Raw genomic sequence first — 26424 nt, forward strand, 5'->3', positions numbered from 1 at the left:
CCTACCCCGAAATCAAACAGGAACATGGATTTTGTGAAATCTGTTGTGAATGTATAGGAATGTTTTTACAATTGTATAACTGCTTTCATTTTACTGGACCCCATGAAGAGTAGCTGCTGCAGCTAAAGGGGATCCACAATAAATACAAATACAAACCCAATGCACCATGATAATACATGCATCAACTTGTTTTGACATATCACATGGGATATGACAGTTCCTGATTCTGATGATGTTCCGGAGTTCTAAATTGAGCAGCTGCTGAAAAATGAGCTCCTGTATATATTGAGATTTAAATGTTTTTTTAGAGTGACACAATAGAAGACAAAACAAGGAACAAACCAAGAAAGACAGGCTTTTGAAAAATTAACTATTTTTCATAAAATTGTACAGTTATCTTAGCTAGCTGAATTGCTAGCAGAATTGTTTACTTGTTGCTAAGCAGTTGCTAGGGACTCTCCTGGAAGAAGCTAGCTAGCTTACAAAGAATAACAACAAAAATATCTAGTTAACAGAAGAAAGGAAGACAAAATAAGGACAAAGAAGGACAGAAGAAAAAGGAAAAGAAAGAGGACAACAAAGTGAAACAGTCAGCACTTCTATTGCAACTTCGTATTTCGTCGTATTTCGTCGTCCTAACGTAGTCTACACTGCTATCTGCCCAGCAGCTAGCCAGCTAGCAAACGTCCACCGTCTACCGAATAGCAGCACTGTAGAAACTATTACACTCAACTGAACGACTTGATTAGTGTAGTGTTAGCTAGCTACATAGTTGTCTTTGCTGTCTTCGTGTCCAAGATAATTGTGTAGTTTAGAGAGTGTAGTCTTAGAGTGATTATCTTAATTTACCGAGGTTAGCTAGCCAGCTATTTGTCGTCCTTAACGTAGGAGACACTGCTAGCTAGCCAACAGCTAGCCAACGTCTACTGAATAGAACTTCCGCACTCAACAACCCGGTCGCATTCCGCCGCTCCACAGGTAGTATCACATTTTCATTTCATTTCATTACAGCACAACGGTTTGATTTGTTTGATCGTAGCTAGCTACATAGCTAGCTACATAGCCGTCTGTGTATCAAAGATAATTGTGTAGTCTAGAGCGATTTTCTAGGTTAGCTAGCCAGCTATTGTCGTTCTTTTAACGCAACGTAACGTAATCAACACTGCTAGCTAGCCAGCTAGCCCCTGAATAGCAGCACTGTAGAAACTATTACACTCAACGGTACGACTTGATTAGTGTAGTGTCAACAACGCAGCCACTGCCAGCTAGCCTACAAAGTCAACAACGCAGCCACTGCCAGCTAGCCTACTTCAGCAGTACTGTATAATTTTTAATCATTTTAGTCAATAAGATTCTTGCTACGTAAGCTTAACTTTCTGAACATTCGAGACGTGTAGTCCACTTGTCATTCCAATCTCCTTGCATTAGCGTAGCCTCTTCTGTAGCCTGTCAACTATGTGTCTGTCTATCCCTGTTCTCTCCTCTCTGCACAGACCATACAAACGCTCCACACCGCGTGGCCGCGGCCACCCTAATCTGGTGGTCCCAGCGCGCACGACCCACGTGGAGTTCCAGGTCTCCGGTAGCCTCTGGAACTGCCGATTTGCGGCCAACAAGGCAGAGTTCATCTCAGCCTATGCCTCCCTCCAGTCCCTCGACTTCTTGGCACTGACGGAAACATGGATCACCACAGATAACACTGCTACTCCTACTGCTCTCTCTTCGTCCGCCCATGTGTTCTCGCACACCCCGAGAGCTTCTGGTCAGCGGGGTGGTGGCACCGGGATCCTCATCTCTCCCAAGTGGTCATTCTCTCTTTCTCCCCTTACCCATCTGTCTATCGCCTCCTTTGAATTTCATGCTGTCACAGTTACCAGCCCTTTCAAGCTTAACATCCTTATCATTTATCGCCCTCCAGGTCCCCTCGGAGAGTTCATCAATGAGCTTGATGTCTTGATAAGCTCCTTTCCTGAGGACGGCTCACCTCTCACAGTTCTGGGCGACTTTAACCTCCCCACGTCTACCTTTGACTCATTCCTCTCTGCCTCCTTCTTTCCACTCCTCTCCTCTTTTGACCTCACCCTCTCACCTTCCCCCTACTCACAAGGCAGGCAATACGCTCGACCTCATCTTTACTAGATGCTGTTCTTCCACTAACCTCATTGCAACTCCTCCAAGTCTCCGACCACTACCTTGTATCCTTTTCCCTCTCGCTCTCATCCAACACTTCCCACACTGCCCCTACTCGGATGGTATCGCGCCGTCCCAACCTTCGTTCTCTCTCCCCGCTACTCTCTCCTCTTCCATCCTATCATCTCTTCCCTCTGCTCATACCTTCTCCAACCTATCTCCTGATTCTGCCTCCTCAACCCTCCTCTCCTCCCTTTCTGCATCCTTTGACTCTCTATGTCCCCTATCTTCCAGGCCGGCTCGGTCCTCCCTCCCGCTCCGTGGCTCGACGACTCATTGCGAGCTCACAGAACAGGGCTCCGGGCAGCCGAGCGGAAATGGAGGAAAACTCGCCTCCCTGCGGACCTGGCATCCTTTCACTCCCTCCTCTCTACATTTTCCTCCTCTGTATCTGCTGCTAAAGCCACTTTCTACCATTCTAAATTCCAAGCATCTGCCTCTAACCCTAGGAAGCTCTTTGCCACCTTCTCCTCCCTCCTGAATCCCCCCTCCCCCTCTCTGCAGATATCTTCGTCAACCATTTTGAAAAGAAGGTCGACGACATCCGATCCTCGTTTGCTAAGTCAAACGACACCACTGGTTCTGCTCACACTGCCCTACCCTGTGCTCTGACCTCTTTCTCCCTCTCTCTCCAGATGAAATCTCGCGTCTTGTGACGGCCGGCCGCCCAACAACCTGCCCGCTCGACCCTATCCCCTCCTCTCTTCTCCAGACCATTTCCGGAGACCTTCTCCCTTACCTCACCTCGCTCATCAATTCATCCCTGACCGCTGGCTACGTCCCTTCCGTCTTCAAGAGAGCGAGAGTTGCACCCTTCTGAAAAAACCTACACTCGATCCCTCCGATGTCAACAACTACAGACCAGTATCCCTTCTTTCTTTTCTCTCCAAAACTCTTGAACGTGCCGTCCTTGGTCAGCTCTCCCGCTATCTCTCTCAGAATGACCTTCTTGATCCAAATCAGTCAGGTTTCAAGACTAGTCATTCAACTGAGACTGCTCTTCTCTGTATCACGGAGGCGCTCCGCACTGCTAAAGCTAACTCTCTCTCCTCTGCTCTCATCCTTCTAGACCAGGGGTGTCAAAGTCAAATGGACGGAGGGCCAAATAAAAAATTTAGCTACAAGCCGAGGGCCGGACTGTTCGAATGTTCATTGAAAAATTTTTAAATGACGCATATAGTCTAGTGAACCTAATTGAACCTACTGAAAACCTAACAAATATATTCCAATATGATCAGATAAATAAAGCAATATTTTCTTATGGCTCTGTCAGTAATCTTTAATTTTCAACAGACACAAAAGACAAATTTCCTTTATATAAAAATCCCCATAACATGAACATTAAATGAAAGAAACCGGTATTCAAGGCACCATCAGTAGCCTATATTTTCTATTTTAGCAAAAGTGGGCTAAATTTACTTCAAAGAAAAAAACAATAATAGCAATTTTCTATCATCCACTCAACTGAAATATTTTTAAAATATAATTGGATTGAAATACAATAAAATAAAGTGCAAAAATCTATTAATCAAAAACAACACTTTGTTTAAGGAGAAGTAACATGCAGTGAAAACAAATATTAAACTTTAACTTTTAAACTTGAACTGAGTAAAAACTCTAAATATGTGATTGCACAGTAATGTTCACTTGTTTGAGGTTGAGGGTGATACTTGGTGGTGTCCCATCTTTTCCACAAGTTCATCAATGTTCGGGGTAAGGCTCTGAGCTGAGGAAATCCTCAGAATTGAGTGGTGTTCAGCAGTAAGTCGACTTCTGTGTGATGTTTTGTTCAAGTTCATCAAAGAAAACAGTTGTTCACACAGGTATGTGCTGCCAAACATAGACAACGTTTGAGCAGCCTGGATGCGCAGCTGGGGCATTGTGTCGGGGAGGAAACGGGCGAACTCCGCAGCACCCACTGCCGCATATTTTGCCCTCAGTGCATCATTGCATTGGAGGTCAATCAACTCCATTTGGAGGTTTGGTGGTGAGCTTTCCACGTCAACAGCAAATGGGTTACCGAGCAGTTCCAACCTGCTTTTTGTGCTTCAAAGTCAGCAAATCGGCGTCGAAAGTCAGCGGCAAGCATACCTATTTTATCAGCCAACTGTGCGCTCGGGAACGCACTGGTAGAGAGCTTCTCTTTCATGGTCTGGCAGCTGGGAAAGTGGCTCAAATTTTCTTTCCGCATCTGCGTCTCCCACAGTCAGTTTGGTTTTAAATGCCTTCACTGTACTGTACATATCAGAGATGACACGATCCCGACCCTGCAGCTGCAAGTTCATTGCATTCAGATGACTCGTAATGTCACACAGAAAAGCCATTTCACACAGAAACATTTCGTCTCGGAGTTGTGTTGTGTCTTTCCCTTTGCTGTCCAAGAACAGACAAATCTCCTCACGAAGCTCGAAACATCTTTGAAGCACCTTTCCCTGGCTTAGCCATCGCACCTCTGTGTGATAAGGCAAATCACCATGCTCCGTTTCTAACTCCGTCAGAAATGCCTTGAACTGGCGGTGATTCAAACCTTTGGCTCTGATAAAGTTAACTGTGCGCGTGATAATGCTCATTACATGCTCCATTTTCAAGGCTTTACCGCACAACGCTTCCTGGTGTATGATACAATGATAAGCTGTCAGCTCACCTGTCGCGTTTTCCTCTTGCATCTTTTCCCGTATCTTCGCCACCAGTCCGCTCCTGTGTCCACACATCGCAGGTGCTCCGTCGGTTGTCAAACCCACGAGTTTTTCCCAAGGCAGCTCCATCTCATTTACACATCTTGACACCTCTTCATACAAATCATGCCCCGTAGTTGTGCCATGCATAGGACGTAAAGCCAAAAACTCCTCTGTCACGCTTAGGCTGGAGTCCACTCCGCGGATGAAAATTGACAACTGGGCAATGTCAGAAATGTCGGTGCTCTCATCCACAGCCAAGGAATATGCAATGAAATCTTTTCCCTTTTTCACAAGCTGCTCTTTTAGATTGATGGACAACTGGTCTACTCTCTCGGCAATGGTGTTTCTGCTCAGACTCACATTTAAAAAGAGTTGCCTTTTTCTGGGCAAACTTCGTCACAAACTTTAATCATGCAGTTTTTGATGAAATCCCCCTCCGTAAATGGCCGGGCTGATTTAGCGATCTCTTCTGCCAAAATAAAACTGGCCTTGACAGCAGCCTGGCCTTGTGATTTGGCTTTTTTGAACAGAGCCTGTCGAGATTTGAGGCCTCGTTTTAATTCCTCTGCCTTTTGTAGCCTTTGTTCCATGTCCATATTCTTGTTTTTGTCCGCGTGTTTCGTTTCATAATGTCGTCTCAGATTATACTCTTTCAGTACCGCCACACTTTCTCCACACAGAAGACACACAGGTTTTCCAGCAACCTCCGTGAACAAATACTCCGACTCCCACCTTGTTTGAAACCCCGGTTCTCAGTGTCCACCTTCCGTTTTGCCATTTTTGATGGGTATCTGAAAGTTAATTTTACTGTGATGCTGACAACTGCTGTGCCAATAAATATTGAAATGAAGCAGCCTACTGCTCGGTGCGTCACCGTTGCATTGTGGGAAATGTAGTATTGGTGCGTGTAAAAGATCTGCGGGCTGCCGGCTTGCTGCGGTCTGCGGGCCGGTTCTAATAATAAATCAAGATCATCCCAGGGGCCGTAAAAAACCTTCTCACATCCGGCCCGCGGGCCTTGACTCTGACATATGTGCGTTACAGCCTTATTCTAAAATTGATTCAACCCCCCCCTACAGATAATACCCCATAATAAGAAAGCAAAAACAGGTTTTTGATTAAACAAATAATAAAACAACGTACTAAAATAAAAATAAAATACTGATATCACATTTACAAATATTCAGACCCTTTACTCAGTACTTTGTTGAAGCACCTTTGGCAGCGATTACAGCCTCGAGTCTTGTTGGGTATGACGCTACAAGCTTGGTACACCTGTATTTGGGGAGTTTCTCCCATTTTTCTTTGCAGATCCTCTCAAGTTCTGTCAGATTGGATGGGGAGCGTCGCTGCAGTTTTTTCAGGTCTCTCCAGAGATGTTCTGTCCGGGCTCTGGCTGGGCCATTCATGGACATTCAGAGACTTGTCCCGAATCCAGTCCTGCATTGTCTTGGCTGTGTGCTTAGGGTCGTTGTCCTGTTGGAAGGTGAACCTCTGGAGCAGGTTTTCATCAACGATCTCTACTTTGCTCCGTTCATCTTTCCCAGGATCCTGATTCAGGCCAAATAGTTCAATCTCGGTATCATCAGATCAGAGAATATTGTTTCTCATACCCTTACCCCAGGTCTGTGTTTCTTTCCAAATCATGTCCAATCAATTGAATTTACCACAGGACTCCAAACAAGTTGTAGAAACATCTCAAGGATGATCAATGGAAACAGGATGCACCTGAGCTCAATTTCGAGTCTCATAGCGGCAGCGTAGCCTAGTGGTTAGAGCGTTGGACTAGTAACCGTAAGGTTGCGAGTTCAAACCCCCGAGCTGACAAGGTTCAAATCTGTCGTTCTGCCCCTGAACAGGCAGTTAACCCACCGTTCCCAGGCCGTCATTGAAAATAAGAATATGTTCTTAACTGACTTGCCTGGTTAAATAAAGGTAAAATTAAAAAAAAAAAAAATTAAATAGCAAAGTGTCTCAATAATTATTTAAATAAGGTAATTCTGTTTTTATTCTTAATAAATTTGCTAAAATGTTCTACACTTTTCGCTTTGTCATGAGGTGTTTTGTGTAGCTTAATGAGAGGAAAATGTAACAATGTGGAAAAAGTCACGTGGTCTGAGTACTTTCCGGATGCACTGTAAGTTGACTTTTTATAACACATTTCCTGTGATATAACCGTTGGGAAATAATGGGTACTACTACCGTATAATAGGTTAAATCAAAAGATGGAATATGCTGCAATAGATAAAAGCCTTTCTCAGTGTTTTAGTTATGAGGGAGAAATGTTTCCCCCTGCTGGCTGCTGACAGTGGCAGATATATCAGAAGAGAAACATTTATTTGGGCAGGAGGGCAGAGATTCAGGCCTAAAGCCACTCAGAAGATCCTAGATCACTGGATCAGAGGGCATGTCACACAGTGTCATAAGAGTCAGACTGTGTAGAAGGGCTATACACACCACTATAGTTAATGTTGCTATCACTGCTAACATTTAAAAGACCAGTATTGTAATCTGGTCTGTTAACAGGAGCACATAAGAAGACAAAGGCCAATTTAATGCAATGAATGACGTTTAATAAATTGTCTTAAGTTACTTGGTCTTTAAGGACTGTTTGAAGGGCTTGAACAGGCCTTTGGAGATGGCAGAAAACATCCTGACGAGAAGTGGACGTTTGTGAGGCGTCTCCTGTTGGGAGCCGGTGGGAGATCCTTTGGCAGTGCAGACATGGCAGCATGTGGCACTATGCTGGGCACTACAGAAGAGAGAGTTGACATGCACTTTCATTTAGAAATGATATAATGTATGTTACAACTCAACATAACTGACACTGATAAATGAGAACCAACAGCTTGAGTTTTGGAGAATATAATTACTTTTACATAAGAAATGACTACTGATTGCGTATATAACCTTTGTAAGGTTATTTTGAGATGGCATTTCTTTGTTCCACAATATCTCAAACAGACAATGAATGTCCTGTTGTGTGAACTTACGCATGCCATCTTCAGCAGTGGTCTGTACTTGTTCTGACTCAGAGCGGTGGGAATCCTTCTTGTTCCCCTTCTTGAATAGCTAAGTATTTAAAGAGAAAAACATGTTTAAAGAAATGTCACAGCTGAACAACCTCATGATGATAACAATCACACCTACCACACCAGCACAACAACATTTATAATTGGTTTTGGAATGAATGGATGGTTTTATATTTTTTACACTGAATAGCATTGTTTACTCACATTATCTCCCACAACTGTTCATTTAAATACGTTTGCTGTACCTTTAAGTTGCCTGTCAGCCTGACCAGCCTTTGTAGAAAAGATCATTTCCCGCTGCTTGCCCTCACATCCTCAGCCAGTGGAAGAGCCTGAGGCCCGGTGGTTTTGACTGATGTTCTTGAGGCTGCCCTCAATGCCTCATTACATGTGTGGAGAAGCGCTTCACTCAAAGACTTGACAAGAATCCTATCAAATGAAGAGTCCTGAGTCGACACGGCTTGTTGGAGGATTTTCTCAGAGCCAAACTCCCCCAACAGATTTTTATAGACGACTCTGTAGACTTTATGAATCCTCAAGTTCTCTGGATAGGGTTGTGTCTCAGAGCAGCCTGACCATTCACAGAAGACCTCCATAACTTTGGGGATCAGGTCTTGTGACTTGTGTGTGATGTCAACTGGGTAATCTTCTGTTGGGATTTGGATTTTTGTTAGAATTCTCATTACTAACATGCTGATGAGGCCGGTGACGTCGTCATCACTGCCCAAGTTATCAGAGGATGGGGTTGGAAGTGGGACATCTTTGACCATGTCTGGGCTGGTTGACATATCGTCCCTGACAATGTTTTGAGCTACACCAGAATGACTGGTGGTATCCACTTCCTCTCCATCAATGTTGGCCTTTAAGATTTGTGCTGCATTGGAGGTCTCGCTTGTTGCCATAATGACGCCAGAAGGAGACAGCCGAGGGGAGGACTTGCCACTCAATAGATTGCCTACATCAGATATAGTGGTTTCAGATGTTTGGAGAGATTCAGTTGGAGAGGATCCTCTACTTTCTGCATCAGAATCCACAGAGTACATGACCTGGCTTACCATAACTTTGGTAAAGAGACTGACTGTGTCACTAAATACTGATGAAGAAGAAGAGCATGAAATTCTATCTTCAGACACTCTAGCCAACACCTTGGCCCCCTGAACCAAAGTCATTGAAGTTGAATAGGGCACAAAACTAGGAAGCAGGAGGCACTTAACAGACTCCTCTACAAACAGCTGAACCAGCTCGTAAGTTGTGGGCTTCCCCACCTTGTCATTCCTCTTCAGCTTCGAAAGGATGGTGTCAGATGCACTCTTTCCAGCCGCCACTGTCAGTCCCAGAGGGGTCAAGTTGCTATCAGAAATGATGCGGTTGACTTGGTGACTGAGATCACGGGAGAGAGCACCAATCATACCCTGAGATATGAGCTCCTCGAATCTAGCTATTGCATCTGTTAGATCAGGGTGAGACGTAACCTGCCCTTCTGCCTCTGGATATTCCTTCTTCATGATAGTATCGGCTATGGCAAACATGCTTGTTCTTGCATCACACACCATTGTTTTTGGCTTAGTAGATTCGCTCATGTCAATGACTGAGCATCTTACAATGGGCTGAGCAGGACTCTCAGGTAACTCAGAAGGAATGGAGTTCAAATTCCCACTCTGTCTTCTGTGATTTGGCAGTTGAGAATGACAACGAGGAGGAAGACCGCAGTGACTCTTGATAGACCAATTCCTTGCCACATTCGCTGCTTATCTTCTCAATGTTCTCCAGCATAGTTCCAACCACTTTATCTATTTGTGATACATGATGTGTGGCTGTGCAAAGTGTTATCTTATGGGTTTGGTGATTGTTCTGTGTGAAGCCGTATTCTGCATTGCATCATGGAATGTGATGTGAAATCCCTGGGCCTATGGCTGTTGAAGCTACTCCACTGCAATGCCCTTCTCCCCCGATTGCTCAGTTTGGCCTGGCGGCCAGCTCTAGGAAGAGTCTTGGTGGTTCCAAACTTCTTCCGTTTAAGAATGATGGAGGCCACTGTGTCCTTGGGGACCTTCAATATTGCAGAAACGTTTTGGTACCCTTCACCAGATCTGTGTCTTGACATAATCATGTCTCTGAGCTCTATGGACAATTCCTTCGACCTCATGGCTTGGTTTTTGCTCTGACATACACTGTCAACTGTTGGACCTTATATTTTCAACATACAGAAAACATCTCAGAAGGTTGATCTAGCTGCAGATAGCTAATTCTCCTCCATGTGTTTTCCCCTTGCTGCTAATAAGCTCTTACCAATCTAACTAAATTAATTGAGAACATCTGGTTATCTGACAGTCTATGCAGCAACTATTGTATTAGAGTTAAGCTCTGGTTAGAATTTGTAGATAATTGGCCCTCTTTCTGGGACTCACCCACAAACAGGACCAAGCTGCTGGAGTGACGGACTCCATCCTAGCTGGAGGGGTGCTCTCATCTTATCTACCAACATAGACAGGGCTCTAACTCCTCTAGCTCCACAATGAAATAGGGTGCAGGCCAGGCAGCAGGCTGGCAGCATAGTGGAGTCTGCCACTAGCACAGTCAGTGTAGTCAGCTCAGCTATCACCATTGAGACCGTGTCTGTGCCTCGACCTAGGTTGGGCAAAACTAAACATGGCGGTGTTCGCCTTAGCTATCTCACTAGGATAAAGACTACCTCCATTCCTGTCATTATTGAAAGAGATCATGATACCTCACATCTCAAAATAGGGCTACTTAATGTTAGATCCCTTACTTCAAAGGCAATTATAGTCAATGAACTAATCACTGATCATAATCTTGATGTGATTGGCCTGACTGAAACATGGCTTAAGCCTGATGAATTTACTGTGTTAAATGAGGCCTCACCTCCTGGCTACACTAGTGACCATATCCCCGTGCATCCCGCAAAGGCGGAGGTGTTGTTAACATTTACGATAGCAAATTTCAATTTACAAAAAAAAAATGACATTTTTGTCTTTTGAGCTTCTAGTCATGAAATCTATGCAGCCTACTCAATCACTTTTTATAGCTTCTGTTTACAGGCCTCTTTGGCCATATACAGCGTTCCTCACTGAGTTCCCTGAATTCCTATCGGACCTTGTAGTCATAGCAGATAATATTCTAATCTTTGGTGACTTTAATATTCACATGGAAAAGTCCACAGACCCATTCCAAAAGGCTTTCGGAGCCATCATCGACTCAGTAGGTTTTGTCCAACATGTCTCTGGACCCACTCACTGTCACAGTCATACGCTGGACCTAGTTTTGTCCCATGGAATAAATGTTGTGGATCTTAATGTTTTTCCTCATAATCCTGGACTATCGGACCACTATTTTATTACGTTTGCAATTGCAACAAATAATCTGCTCAGACCCCAACCAAGGAAAATCAAAAGTCCTGCTATAAATTCACAGACAACACAAAGATTCCTTGATGTCCTTCCAGACTCCCTCTGTCTACCCAAGGACGCCAGAGGACAAAAATCAGTTAACCACCTAACTGAGGAACTCAATTTAACCTTGCGCAATACCCTAGATGCAGTTGCACCCCTAAAAACTAAAAACATTTCTCATAAGAAACTAGCTCCCTGGTACACAGAAAATACCCGAGCTCTGAAGCAAGCTTCCAGAAAATTGGAACGGAAATGGCGCCACACCAGTACCGAAGAGCCCTTACTGCTGCTCGATCATCCTATTTTTCTAACTTAATTGAGGAAAATAAGAACAATCCGAAATTCCTTTTTGATACTGTCGCAAAGCTAACTAAAAAGCAGCATTCCCCAGGAGAGGATGACTTTCACTTTAGCAGTGATAAATTCATGAACTTCTTTGAGGAAAAGATTATGATTATTAGAAAGCAAATTAAGGACTCCTCTTTAAATCTGCATATTCCTTCAAAGCTCAGTTGTCCTGAGTCTGCACAACTCTCCCAGGACCTACGATCAAGAGAGACACTCAAGTGTTTTAGTACTATATCTCTTGACACAATGATGAAAATAATCATGGCCTCTAAACCTTCAAGCTGCATACTGGACCCTATTCCAACTAAACTACTGAAAGAGCTGCTTCCTGTGCTTGTGGCCCTCCTATGTTGAACATAATAAACGGCTCTCTATCCACCGGATGTGTACCAAACTCACTAAAAGTGGCAGTAATAAAGCCTCTCTTGAAAAAGCCAAACCTTGACCCAGAAAATATAAAAAACAATCGGCCTATATCGAATCTTCCATTCCTCTCAAAATTTTTAGAAAAGGCTGTTGCGCAGCAACTTACTGCCTTCCTGAAGACAAACAATGTATACGAAATGCTTCAGTCTGGTTTTAGATCCCATCATAGCACTGAGACGGCACTTGTGAAGGTGGTAAATGACATTTTAATGGCATCGGACCGAGGCTCTGCATCTGTCCTCGTGCTCCTAGACCTTAGTGCTGCTTTTGATACCATCGATCACCACATTCTTTTGGAGAGATTGGAAACCCAAATTGGTCTACACGGACAAGTTCTGGCCTGGTTTAGATCTTATCTGTCGGAAAGATATCAGATTGTCTCTGTGAATGGTTTGTCCTCTGACAAATCAACTGTAAATTTCAGTGTTCCTCAAGTTCCGTTTTAGGACCACTATTGTTTTCACTATATATTTTACCTCTTGGGGATGTTATTCGAAAACATAATGTTAACTTTCACTGCTATGCGGATGACACACAGCTGTACATTTCAATGAAACATGGTGAAAAAGCCCCAAAATTGCCCTTGCTAGAAGCATGTGTTTCAGACATAAGGAAGTGGATGGCTGCAAACTTTCTACTTTTAAACTCGGACAAAACAGAGATGCTTGTTCTAGGTCCCAAGAAACAAAGAGATCTTCTGTTGAATCTGACAATTAATCTTAATGGTTGTACAGTCGTCTCAAATAAAACTGTGAAGGACCTCGGCGTTACTCTGGACCCTGATCTCTCTTTTGAAGAACATATCAAGACCATTTCAAGGACAGCTTTTTCCATCTACGTAACATTGCAAAAATCTGAAACTTTCTGTCCAAAAATGATGCAGAAAAATTAATCCATGCTTTTGTCACTTCTAGGTTAGACTACTGCAATGGCGGTGCTTTATCCGGCTACCCGGATAAAGCACTAAATAAACTTCAGTTAGTGCTAAATATGGCTGCTAGAATCCTGACTAGAACCAAAAAATTTGATCATATTACTCCAGTGCTAGCCTCTCTACACTGGCTTCCTGTCAAAGCAAGGGCTGATTTCAAGGTTTTACTGCTAACCTACAAAGCATTACATGGGCTTGCTCTTACCTATCTCTCTGATTTGGTCCTGCCGTACATACCTACACGTACGCTACGGTCACAAGACGCAGGCCTCCTAATTGTCCCTAGAATTTCTAAGCAAACAGCTGGAGGCAGGGCTTTCTCCTATAGAGCTCCATTTTTATGGAACGGTCTGCCTACCCATGTCAGAGACGCAAACTCGGTCTCAACCTTTAAGTCCTTACTGAAGACTCATCTCTTCAGTGGGTCATATGATTGAGTATAATCTGGCCCAGGAGTGGGAAGGTGAACGGAAAGGCTCTGGAGCTACGAACCGCCCTTGCTGTCTCTGCTGGGATTCTCTGCCTCTAACCCTATTACAGGGGCTGAGTCACTGGCTTACTGGGGCTCTCTCATGCCGTCCCTGGAAGGGGTGCGTCACCTGAGTGGGTTGATTCACTGATGTGGTCATCCTGTCTGGGTTGGCGCCCCCCTTGGGTTGTGCCATGGCGGAGATCTTTGTGGGCTATACTCAGCCTTGTCTCAGGATGGTAAGTTGGTGGTTGAAGATATCCCTCTAGTGGTGTGGGGGCTGTGCTTTGGCAAAGTGGGTGGGGTTATATCCTTCCTGTTTGGCCCTGTCCGGGGTGTCCTCGGATGGGGCCACAGTGTCTCATGACCCCTCCTGTCTCAACCTCCGGTATTTATGCTGCAGTAGTTTATGTGTCGGGGGCTAGGGTCAGTTTGTTATATCTGGAGTACTTCTTCTGTCCAATTCTGTCTTCTGTGTGAATCTAAGTGTGCGTTCTCTAATTCTCTCTCTCTCTTTCTCTCTCTCTTTATTTCTTCCTTTCTTTCTCTCTCTGGGAGGACCTGAGCCCGAGGACCATAGTCAGTTCAGAACAAATTCTTATTTACAATGACAGCTTAGGAACAGTGGGTTAACTACCTTGTTCAGGAGCAGAACGTCATATTTTTACATGGTTAGCTCAGGGATCTGACCTCGCAACCTTTCAGTTACTGGCCCGACGCTCTAACCACAAGGCTACCTGCTGCTCCAAGTCCTGCCAACTCACAATAAAAGTGTAACCAAGGGGGAACTAGTGCATTTCTCTGAGAAAAGCTGCTTCAATTTTACCAATCTTCCAAAACACTTGAAATTCTTGTAAAATAATTAGCATTTATTTGATCAAATAAACCCTTTGGATGTTCAGGTTCTGGGAATATGCCTGTGTCCTGGAGAATCTGGATGCACAAAGAACTCAGACAGGACTTGAGCTGAACCTGAGTTGCTGAGATGTTTCTGTCAGATCAAACCTGTTGGTACCAAAGAGGTTCCCTTGCTGGTGAATAAACGTGGAGGACCGAAGTAAATCTTTAGCATCAGGCTGTCGTTCTTTCTGGGCATGGTAGAATATATTTAGGGCATAATGCGCAGACAGGGGTATGGCGGGGTGCGGGTACAGCGGAGATAAAACAGGCACTGTGTTATGATAAGAACGTTGCATCTCTGGACATGCTGGTTGTAATGGGTACACCATGTTGGGAGGTGGTACAAGGAGGTAAGAGGTATGAAGAGGGAACTAGGGGCTCCATTGTAAACCAAAACAATGATAACTAACCTGAACAACAGTATACAAGGCCATTGACATTTGAGAGAGACAGAGCGAGGCATAAAGTAATCGCAGAATGTTGATTGGGAGGTCTTGCTAAAACAACAGGTGAGACAACAACAGCTAATCAGCTACCACAACAACAACAGGCTATGACTAGGCAGAGAGGCATTTCAAGTTAACTACACACTAGCCTGAGTTCACTGATGGGCCGACAGATAAAAAATAAATAAACAGAAGGAGTAAAAGTGATTAATGGACAAGCAGGCATCAGCTATGGAGCCACAACATCATAGTGTCCAGAGAGCAGTAGATTTAACAGGGAGATGCGCAAACTAGGCTATCACGGGGCGAAACCACTGACAGTTTTATCACAGCTGTTCACAAACTAGCAGAACATTGGAGTTTGGCGCTCTCAGGGAAGAGTATTCGTTGGCAGACCAGTCGTGGTGGTGCGGCGGGGGGTCGTAAGAAGAAAATCAAGCCAGATGGCTGAAAGAGGTATTGTACATTTGGTTTGCTAGCCGGGAGATGCGCCTGGCTCACGGCTGTTGCTAGAGTGAGACAGTGGCAGCAGCCACTATAGCCAGACAGCAGCGGTTCCAGCTGCCAGGTCCAGAGTTTACACCAAGGATCCGGTGGAGTATTGGGCTCTAGCCGTGAGACAGGTGTTGGGTGAACAGCTGAGTAGGCCATCAGGTGGGTCTCAGGGATAGGCTTCGGTACTGGGTGCAGGTGAGTGCAAGCTCTGTGAGCTAGTTAGCTGCTAGCTGTGAGCTAGTTAGCTGTGAGCTAGTTAGCTGCTAGCTGTGACTGTTTTGCAAGCTGTGAGGTAGCTGTCAAGATTAGAAGTAGTGGTAGGGATTACGGGTCCGGCGTTGTATGAGAGACAGTCCGATGCTGAAACTGCAGAAAAGGATCTCAGGCTAAGAACTGGGCGTTAGCTTATCTGTAACCAGGACCTATCTGTAATCCATTGATAACAGAATGCATGTTTAGAATAAAAGCTGCTAGCAGTGGCTAACAATGACTAAATAGCTTGTAGCTAATTAGCTGGTTAGCTTCTGGAGGTTCTTGAATGTGTTCTAAAATTTAAATTTTTTTAATAATAAATATTATAGAATCGAATTAAAAATCGAAAAGAGATTGAAAATAAAGTTGAAATATATATATATATACAAAAAATACGAAAAGTACACGAGACACGAACCCAATGCTGACAACACAATACCCCTTGCGGTGCATCAAATAATTGCATCGCTCTTACAGCTATTCTGTTACTTTGAACAAAGAGTGTTACCCCTTTACTATTAAAGTGTATTGCTCTGTTGGGAGAGTAATCTGTTTATGACTGATAATAGGACGTAACACATGGATGAGGAAAAAACAATCATTTGGATCCTACACAACACATTGTTGTTGTACCTAAATAATTCCACAAGAGGGCGACATATAAACATTTCTTAAAACCTTCAGTCCATGACGTCCCCGACTAACTAAAAGTCTGCGTCTGGAAAAATGCTATTTTATCATAACTCGACATGACAGTAGCCAAGCCAAAACAGTTTGGATGAGGAAAAACAATAATTTGGATCCTACACAACACATTGTTGTTTGTAAATAATTCCACAAGAGGGCGACATATAAACATTTCTTAAAACCTTCAGTCCATGTGACATGCTGCTTCGAGATATAAAAGTAGCTATGGTGGAAGAAAAGGTAAGTGAAATATAGGAAAGGTAGAACATGTTGTACAGTAAGTTTAAAGATGTTATCACCAATTTAGCTCTGATAGGCCTTTGGCAATCCAAGCTTTTGGGTTCGTACTCAAGGCTACTTGGTTTAGGCCTGGCTATAGCCTGGGGATACAGTCCAATAATATCTCCCTTCTCCTGAAGTGTACACTCTTGTTCGCTTCTTCCTACAACTCTAAAATCATTGGATTGGTGGAGGCATGAGCTCGAGAGGAATATGCTACCAAATAGCACCTTATTCCCTAATGTAGGCCTACTTTTAAGGAATGCACTATAAGGAATAGATCAATCAACTGGCTCACTAAATAGGTTACCAAATAAATCCACAAGAGGTCGACACGAAATTAGACTAGGTTTATTTCTGTTTTGACCTGCTGAGTCGCAGTGCTTAGTGAACAGATTTCAATGTGGGCCTAGCTGTATCGAAAACGGTTGATTAAAATTGTCAATCAACTGGCTCACTAAATAGGAAATCTGATTGATCAATATATTTCCCCCAATATTAATGAAGGTCTAACATTCCATGACGTGGTATGTAGTTCTGAATTCGTCAGTGGCTGCAATATTGTCCTCAGTAAACTCAACATGAGTGAAAACAACACAGACAAGGACAAGTTTTTCGAGATATAAAAATACTGTATGCTATTATGGATGAAGAAAAGGTAGGTTAAATGACAAAATATTTGGGAATGTAACTAAGGAAAACGTCATTTAACAGTTACAGAACAGCTACAGTATCAGAGGCGCAGAGCCTTAATTAACGGGCTACACATAATGGCTGACGACAGCCAGGTAAGGTTCATTTTAGCCTACGTTTAATGAGCTTTACAGTTGTCCTAATTCCATCTTGTTCTTATGGCAAGTCTGCCTTAAGTGCAGAAACTATGGTTGACATTAGAAAATAAGTATGATTTGAAGTTTAGGCAAGTAATTCAACTTGGGGAATTGTTGTGGGATGTTAGCATACCATTTTGCGCGTGTAGCATTCGTGCCATGGAGGATTGTGCAGGCCGGCAGGTTGCTACAGGATCCTAGTATCATGTATGTTAGAGGGATCAGATCTGGCTGACTTTTTCACCTGAACTGCTCATTGGCTGTCCGTAATGAGCCCAGGGAACAGGATGTGTAGCTGGGCCCTGCAATAATTAGCTCCCAGAGCAATTACAAATAACTATTCTTGTTTTAAAAGCGTCATTACAACTAGCAACATCAAGGTCAGTCATCTCTAAGCAGGACTCAGTAGAAACGCTATGTGTTGGATTTGTCCATGTCTCGCTAAATTAACCTAGCTACCAGAACAGCTGTGGAGAATTTATACTACAGTTTTAAGGGATCTCTCTGAAGGTTTTAGATGATACAGTGGTGCTTCGTCCTCTGGATGAAGAACCATACATCTCGGATTGGCTTCATTGCATTATTATTTGGGAAACGTTGACATGCCATTTGTGTTGGCGGATGGATGAAAATAATGTGATTATAGTATCGTTATACATAGGCTAGCAGGAAAATCGGCATGAGATATCCATAGAACTGAGCCCTGCTCCGTTTCAGCACCATGCCGCGGTCTCAGGTGCTGCCCAGACTCGAAACATTTCAGCACCATGGCACGGTCTCCAGACGCCAAGAAACGTGTCAGCTCTATGCAGCGGACAGCTCCACAGTGCTGAAATAGTTCAAGCCCCCTAGAACGTCATTGATTTGAAATTATTCTGCAAGTGGTTATAATTTATTGCACGTCCTAGGTCTGCAGCTTTGCAACCTCAGAATTATAATTAATGGATGGCAGCGAGTTACGTTTTTGTGCATGGTGATGAATGACGATGCATGATAAACCATAAATTAAACGCAAAAACGTGCACTTAGACATCTTTTCGTTTGGCAGAACTTTGACAAGCTTTGATTTGTTTTCTAAAGACATTGACAATTCACATAGACATTAGACTTAGGCCTAATTGTGACATCATGTGTGTATGACATCTTTGGAGAATGCTCTGGCTTCAGCCAATCGGAATCGAGTATTCAACAATGCTTTGGCATAATTCTATGACGTTCATATTCACTTCAGTTGTCTGCCGATGGTTCACTGACGTTTTTTCAAAGGAGGTATTAGTATTTCCTCTAAACAGCCTACAACAATAAGCTACACATCATGTCAGATGACAGCAAGGTATGGTTCATTTAGCCTATTTTGAGTTGAGAGGAGAAATTACTAACAATATAGTAGGTCACTAACACAGCAATAGGTCTCACTGGTTTGATCCATGGACTGAAATCTGACCACTATTGCCGTTTTGTTTAAAATAGGAGCGAATAAGTTGTTTCATAAAGTCACAACCTAGGACTGATATTGGCCTCTCATTTATCCACCAGAGCGTGAAATGGGAGGATCCCCCGGATGACCAAAATAAGGTTGTGGAGAACATGAAGGATGAAACAGAGACACATGAGACCAACAAGAACAGGACAGGAGGCAAGGTAAGAATTATGCTGTCCTTTACACATGCTCTGCCTACTTAGGCACAGATCTAGGATTATTTTTCTATCACTAAATCCTAGCCTTAAAGCATTAGGAGGAGATGCTACACTGACCTTAGATCTGCTATGAGACCTATAATCTGTTGTCATGTAGGCTAAATGTAAGTCCAGTGGCTGTGCCAAGAAGACTTCCGTGGAGGAGGACAGCAGCATTGGTGCAGGTTTGAGATTACTTCATGTTGGGTGCAGGTTGTGTTCAAATTCATCAGCACTAATCTGAGAAGATAGTATCTATATAGGTGAAAGCAATATAAGGGAGGCCCGCAGAGAGATGTGCTTTTACCTGTCCAGTGCAATCAAATCACTAAAGGTGAAGGAAATTAGGGATCAAGTTCAGATTCAACTTTAGATTTCTCTTTGTGGTTTTCCAGAGTCTTCTCAGACACCCGGGTGTGGTTTCCGGGAAAGGGGATCTATCATTGAGCAGCTGGAGAAGGAGGCTCAGAGGACTCTAATGCCTTCTCTCAAGATTGAGACATGCTGTGCCCCAATCCTCCTCTCCTTCCTGAGGAGTCTAACTGATGAGCAAGTCCCATGTCTTTTTCCAACCTCACATACAACAACTCTGAATTTATAGTCATAGTGCACCTTCTAACCACAAAGGGGATTTCAAACACTACACCTAACATCACTGTAACCACACCCCTAACTCTTCCTGCAAATCAAGAACAAAATGTCTTATGTACTTGCTAATAGCTTAATTAAATACACGTTTATTTTCCCTAACATGGCTATCTAGTGACTCCACTAACTCAACATCAGTGTGCAGGTAAAATATGTTTCCTTTCTTTTCTTTTCTCTAGCCAATGGAGAGTGATTCAGCATGGCATGAAAAATAACGTAAGTCTCTCCACATAAGGTTCTGGTCAAAAGTTGTGCGCTATATAGGGAATGGTGTCATGGAATTACTTGATTGACAAAAACATTCCTCTGTTTGTTGGCCATAGCTCACATTTGAGCAGCTCTCCATGCTGTGTCTGAAGATTGTTAAAGTCGTGACCCAGACAGCCCTCCGCATTCTCCTACCAGCGCTAGCTCGTATCATGGGGGTGAACCTGAGGAGTGGGGCAACCTCCCCAGAATCCCAGTGCTCTGAGGATTCCTTAGGCAGTCTGGATGAGAGAGAGAAAAGGCTGCTGATTAGTGAGATGAACTACTGGACTAAGGAGAGGAGGAGGAATGGCAGTGCAGGGTGCCGCCAAAAATCCACCCGCAGGACCTCATCACCATGCTGTTCGCCTAAGAGGTATGTTCACAGCAATATTTCCACTTAATAATTGCAAGACCTGACCCATACTTATCATAAATTATTAACTTGGAATTCACACCTTGTAGTTTTAAGTTCTGGTCAGAAATGTTGCCACTGAGGGGGTGGGTCCAGGTGAAAGTCATTTTTAACTGGGTAAGCCATAAAGTCATCTATGAATAAATAGATCAGGTACATGCCTTTCAGAATTAATCATATTCTGATGTCATACAAACATAAAAATCAGGCAAAAAATCGTGTCAGTTGGCTTTAGGCTTCTAGAACTACGTTGGTATGAGAAGTAATCCATCATTGCTCTAATTTGGTTTTCAGGCTCACTAATGACCCAGATTAGATACAGTTGGTGTAACGGGTTTCTTCTGTTGAAGGAGAGGCGGACCAAAACGCAGCGTGGTTATTTTGATACATCTTTAATAAAGATGAAAATAGAACAATATACAGAAACCGAAAACAGCCCTATCTGGTGTAACAAACAGAAAGACAGGAACAATCACCAACAAACCCCAACACCAAACGGGCTACCTAAATATGGTTCCCAATCAGAGACAATGACTAACACCTGCCTCTGATTGAGAACCATATCAGGCCAAACACAGAAACAGACAAACTAGACACACAACATAGAATGCCCACTCAGATCACACCCTGACCAAACAAAACATAGAAACATACAAAGCAAACTATGGTCAGGGTGTGACAGTTGGTGATTGTGTGTTTATCTTCAAGGTCCCAGACCTCATTGCAGAGCTTGCCTGCAACTAGAGAGGCTCCACTCATGGAGGAGCCTCTGAAGGCTCTTTTTGGGGTAACGGAAGAGAGCCTCCTGATATCCCTGGTTGAGGGTCACTCCAACCCCAGCTCCTCCGAGTTGAGCTGTGCTATCGTGGGGGAGGTGGTACACCAGCTTAACTCTGGCCTCTCAGTGGCCATTCAGGCCAGCCCGGGGAGTTGCCCCCCTATGGACAGTCAGGACATAGCAGCAGGCAAGGAGGTCATTCGGGTAGCCTCGGTGCAGATCCTGGCCGAGCTACAGAGCCAAACGTCTGAGCCAGAGTGGGTAGGGTTTATCGAGCCCCTCATGGACCCTGTGACGGATGATGTGCTGGATGCCATTGTCGGCACAATGGACAAAATGGCACAGGACTTCAACATCCTATTGGATCTGGCCAAGAAGATGACAATCTTGGGGTCTAAATTTCTGACCAATCTTCAATGTGACCTTGATGTTGAGTGTCCATCTGGGAAGGAAGGGACCACTCACTTTCTCAAAGAGACTGGATCCTCTTCCAGTGTGGTGGCCAGAAAGATTCAGACCCTCTCTAGCCCCGACTTTCAGTCTAAAGCCCTGAATGCGGTGAGCACCATCCTTACAAGGAAAGTCAGCAGCTCTTCTGGCATGGCTCCTTCCTCTAGGCATTCTAGTGCTGCTCCAAGCCTTACTGAAGCCCCCCTGAATACCAGCTGCACAGCCCTGACATCTGTAACCTCCACTGCCACAGTGATTGTTAAGGCATTTGTGGGAGGCATGGAGACGATAGCATCATTTGAAGGCACATGTGAAGCAGTTGATTGGCCAGTTCCTGTAAATGACCACAAAACAGGATCTTCACAGATGATAACCTTCTCTCTAGCCCGCACACTCTACGGCCGTATACGAGCAAAGCTGAGGGACCTTTTAACTCTATCCACTCGAGAAGAAGGTGTGGCTAAGGATGCTTCTCTTCAGGAGTCTTCAGACACCCTGGAAAAGGCAACTGTTTCAACTGTTGAGGTCCAGTTACCCAGCACCGAACTTAGTAGAGTTCCCAGTGAGAGCCAACCAATACCAGCTCTCTGTCTCTCCAATCTGGATACCAGTACTCAAGAAGTTCTTAGCAGTGTTTTTTCCATCTACAAGTCAGAGTTATCAAAAGTGGAGAGTAAATCCTTGGCCGTTGTCAGTTCATCTGATGAGTCCCTAGAGGCTTGTTGGTTTGTTGATGGCGTCCTATCGAAGCTCGATGACTATACTATTTCCCAGTCACCCTCACCCAATGAAGACTTGAGCGTGAGTACTCAATATTCTCAACTGAGCTCAGAAGAGAGTGTCAGAATCACAGAGTCCTCTACTAGTCTGATTCAGAGCATTAAGAAGCTCTCTAGCAATGACTTCCAGACTCAGGCAGAAGAGGCAGTGAGTAAAGTGCTGATGAGATCCAGTTATTCCTTTATCACACAGATCAGCCATACTGGTCTTCAGAAAAGTCTGCAGGCTGGCTTATCATCTAGCTCACCATCAGAGATCCATGTCCTTTCAGAATCCATGTCCTCCATGTCCTCTGAGAATACAGCCTCTGGATTAGTGGAAACCTTTGTCAAAGGAATGGTGACTATTTTCCAGAGAAATGAGTCCACTGACACTGTGCTACTGGAAAGAAGTGGGAGAGTTTCGCAGTGCTCCCACGGGGGCTCCCAACTGGATGATACTGAATTGAGTGTTAAAATATCAGAGGAGAAGCTTTGGTCAACAGCTAAGACCATCTGCGTCAGTATGAAGAACACACTTAAGGATTTCATCACAGGGCTGAAGCAATCCGGATCCGAAAAGACAGAAAATGCTTCTTCCAAAGAGACCCTTGGGGAAATCCTGGTTGCTATCCAGAGTGAAATCTCAAACTTAGGGCGAATGAAGGATTCCAGGGAGCTCCTTCAGATCAATGATATGTTAGGAACTATGCTGAAGGAGGTTGAGAAAAGTGAGGATGACAGTGAACAAGTCTGCCAAGACATCCCTAGAACCTGTTCATCTTTGTCCACTTCTTTAAATGGTCGTAGTTCCTTGTCCAGCTCTTCAAAGGGTCCTAGGTCAGAGTGTGAGTTAGAGATCAACCTCCCTGGCACTCCCATCCCTGACCAAGTGCCTTTTGATCTGACCTGCCCCATCGTCAGGAGCTCCTGCATCGACACCAGGGTCTCTAAAATGCCAGAGATTTCTTCAAGTGACCTAAAGACAAAGATGATGGCACACACAGATGAACCCCTGCATCGTAACAGTCCAATGACTGACAGCAGTCGACCGCTGAGTGCTAAAGCCTCTTTTCGATCCTCCACTCCGTCTTTCACCAACAAGGGAACCTCTTTGGTACCAAAGGGAGATGGGATTGACATTGAAGAGAAGGAGGTGTGCATCCCCAGCAGCTTTGGCCATCTGAGGGAGCTCTTAATCACCCCGGACATCAGCAGTGCCACTGCATTCCCACTGCAGTACTTGATGGACTCCAGCAAAGATGATGGCATCTGTTTTGTCACCATACTGGTGATAAGGTTGCTATCGGAGATCAGACCCTCAGCCCTAGATGGACCCTCCCAACAGGCAGCAGATCTGACAGAAACATCTCAGCAACTCATCAGACAAGTCCTGTCTGAGTTCTGTGCTGCATCCAGATTCTCCAGGACACAGGCATATTCCCAGAACCTGAACATCCAAAGGGTGTTCAGAGGTGTACATAAAAACCTCATGGAGGAGTTTGGCTCTTATAACACCCTGCAAGCAGCTATTTCCTCCCAGGACCCTGCATTTGACAGAGTCCTGGTAAAGTCCTTGACCCAGCAGCTGGTACAGGGATGCAAGGAGGCGTCAAGACCAGTTTCTGCTGCAACAAACCCATCAGACCAGGCTGCAACAGAGAGGGGGGCTGAGCAGAAAGCAAGAAGGAGCTTCCTTTGCTTTTCAATGACCAAACTCAGGATCAACTTCAAGGTATAGTAGGGAGTTAGCATTTGTTTTTTGTTCCAGTTAGGTGCTGATGTTATCGATGTGGCTATGATAAGACAAATACATGAAATAAATATGTTTTATTCATCACTAAATTGTTGCCTTGGATTCAGAAGTGTTCCATTTATTTATTTATTCTCTGTACCATTTTCTTTACCTTTCTTCTGTTAGCGTTCCAAGAGAGGAAACAAAATGGACTGCCATTCAGTCCAGGAACAGACTGCGATTCCCTCTACTGACGGACATTGCACAGGTAAGGATGTTTTAGAGCTCTGGTATAGCTTGTAGTTTTGTTTAGGTGTGTGTTAGAAACATAGGTATGCCCACCAAACTCATATCACTGTTATTTTTCAATGTTACTATACTGCATCTCTCTCTCTCTCTCACTCATCCATTTCTGTTGTGTTTCTAGCTACCGTTGGAGAGGTTTCTCCCTCCATATCTCAGCCTGTCAAAAAACGATCCTTGATTGTCAGGGTCTTTTCCGCAATGATGAAGCCATTCAGGCGCTTCACCAAGAAGAACCTGTAACCTGTTACGCTGCATGAAGAACTACATTTGTAACAGCAAGACTTTTGACAAGAGGAATTTCTGCATGTCTATTTGATCAAATAAATGCTAATTATTTTACAAGAATTTCAAGTGTTTTGGAAGATTGGTAAAACTGAAGCAGCTTTTCTCAGAGAAATGCACTAGTTCCCCCTTGGTTACACATTTATTGTGCCGTTTTTGAGTTGGCAGGACTTGGGGCAGCAGGAAGCCTTGTGGTTAGAACGTTGGGCCAGTAACTGAAATGTTGCTAGGTCAGATCCCTGAGCTAACCATGTAAAAAATATGACGTTCTGCCCCTGAACAAGGTAGTTAACCCACTGTTCCTAAGCTGTCATTGTAAATAAGAATTTGTTTCTGAACTGACTTGTCTAGGAAAATAAATAAAATAACCAGAGCTTAACTCTAATACAATAGTTGCTGCATAGACTGTCAGATAACCAGATGTTCTCAATTAATTTAGTTAGATTGGTAAGAGCTTATTAGCAGCAAGGGGAAAACACATGGAGGAGAATTAGCTATCTGCAGCTAGATCAACCCTCTGAGATGTTTTCTGTATGTTGAAAATATAACGTCCAACAGTTGACAGTGTATGTCAGAGCAAAAACCAAGCCATGAGGTCGAAAGAATTGTCCATAGAGCTCAGAGACATGATTATGTCAAGACACAGATCTGGTGAAGGGTACCAAAACGTTTCTGCAATATTGAAGGTCCCCAAGGACACAGTGGCCTCCATCATTCTTAAACGGAAGAAGTTTGGAACCACCAAGACTCCTCCTAGAGCTGGCCGCCAGGCCAAACTGAGCCATCGGGGGAGAAGGGCAGTGCAGTGGAGTAGCTTCAACAGCCATAGGCCCAGGGATTTCACATCACATTCCATGATGCAATGCAGAATACGGCTTCACACAAAACAATCACCAAACCCATAAGATAACACTTAGCACAGCCAAACATCATGTATCACATGAAGAGGCATGTATGTTCTCCAGACGTGATACCTTGTCATGGACCTGCTGTTTCGATCTTCGCTCTCTCTCCCTCTCTCTCTCTACCACACCTGTTGTCTCGACCTCTGAATGTTCGGCTATGAAAAGCCAACTGACAATTACTCCGGAGGTGCTGACCTGCTGCACCCTCTGTAACCACATTATTTTGCTGACTCTGCTGGTCATCTATGAAGAATGTTTGAACTACAGTACTTGAAGAACTGTAGTAGGATGTCCCTTGGGGGTATCCGTACCTATGTAGGACATGCGAGGGTTAGGTTAATAAACAGGCTGGAGCTAGAACCTCGTTGTCGTGCGTCTTTATTTTAGATCATACTACAAGAACGATCTGGCCTTATTGGCCATGTACGCTTATAATCTCCACCGGCACAGCCAGAAGAGGACTATAATAATAATAATAATATGCCATTTAGCACCGGCACAGCCAGAAGAGGACTAGGCACCCCTCAGAGCCTGGTTCCTCTCTAGGTTTCTTCCGAGGTTCCTGTTTTTCTAGAGTTTGTCCTAGCCACCGTGCTTCTAAATCTGCATTGCATGCTATTTGAGGTTTTAAGCTGGGTGTCGGAATAAGCATTTTGTGACATCTACTGATGTAAAAAGGGCTTTATAAATACATTTTACTGATTGATTGATGATTGATTGTATGAAATGGAGTAGCATATATCCATCATGTTAAATGAACATTGAGCACTGTCTCCATGGAGTATAGCACTGCAGCCTTAGGCAATGTATATTTACGTGGTGCATAACATTATCTCATATCACATGCATGG

At 44.0% G+C, this 26424-nt stretch overlaps 1 protein-coding gene across 12 annotated transcripts in view; it reads left to right on the forward strand.

Annotated features, from left to right (window-relative positions):
• Positions 1-24731, forward strand: part of LOC118379519 (uncharacterized) — a 65635-nt gene extending 40904 nt beyond the window's left edge. For 3 of the 12 annotated variants that reach the window (XM_052461446.1, XM_052461445.1, XM_052461440.1), the window contains exons 3-9: positions 19169-19235; positions 19446-19599; positions 19878-19914; positions 20022-20320; positions 21068-24080; positions 24267-24348; positions 24508-24731. In XM_052461446.1, coding sequence (XP_052317406.1) covers positions 19169-19235; positions 19446-19599; positions 19878-19914; positions 20022-20320; positions 21068-24080; positions 24267-24348; positions 24508-24626 — 3771 coding nt within the window. In that variant the 3' untranslated portion in view covers positions 24627-24731. Of the gene's footprint in view, positions 1-18907; positions 19015-19168; positions 19236-19445; positions 19600-19877; positions 19915-20021; positions 20321-21067; positions 24081-24266; positions 24349-24507 lie in introns of those variants that run through there. The other 9 variants (XM_052461447.1, XM_052461444.1, XM_052461438.1 and 6 more) reach the window with 5 other exon arrangements.
• Positions 24732-26424: the final 1693 nt, after the last annotated feature.

This window comes from Oncorhynchus keta, chromosome 14 (assembly GCF_023373465.1).
Source record: "Oncorhynchus keta strain PuntledgeMale-10-30-2019 chromosome 14, Oket_V2, whole genome shotgun sequence".
NCBI classification, from domain to species: Eukaryota; Metazoa; Chordata; class Actinopteri; order Salmoniformes; family Salmonidae; genus Oncorhynchus; species Oncorhynchus keta.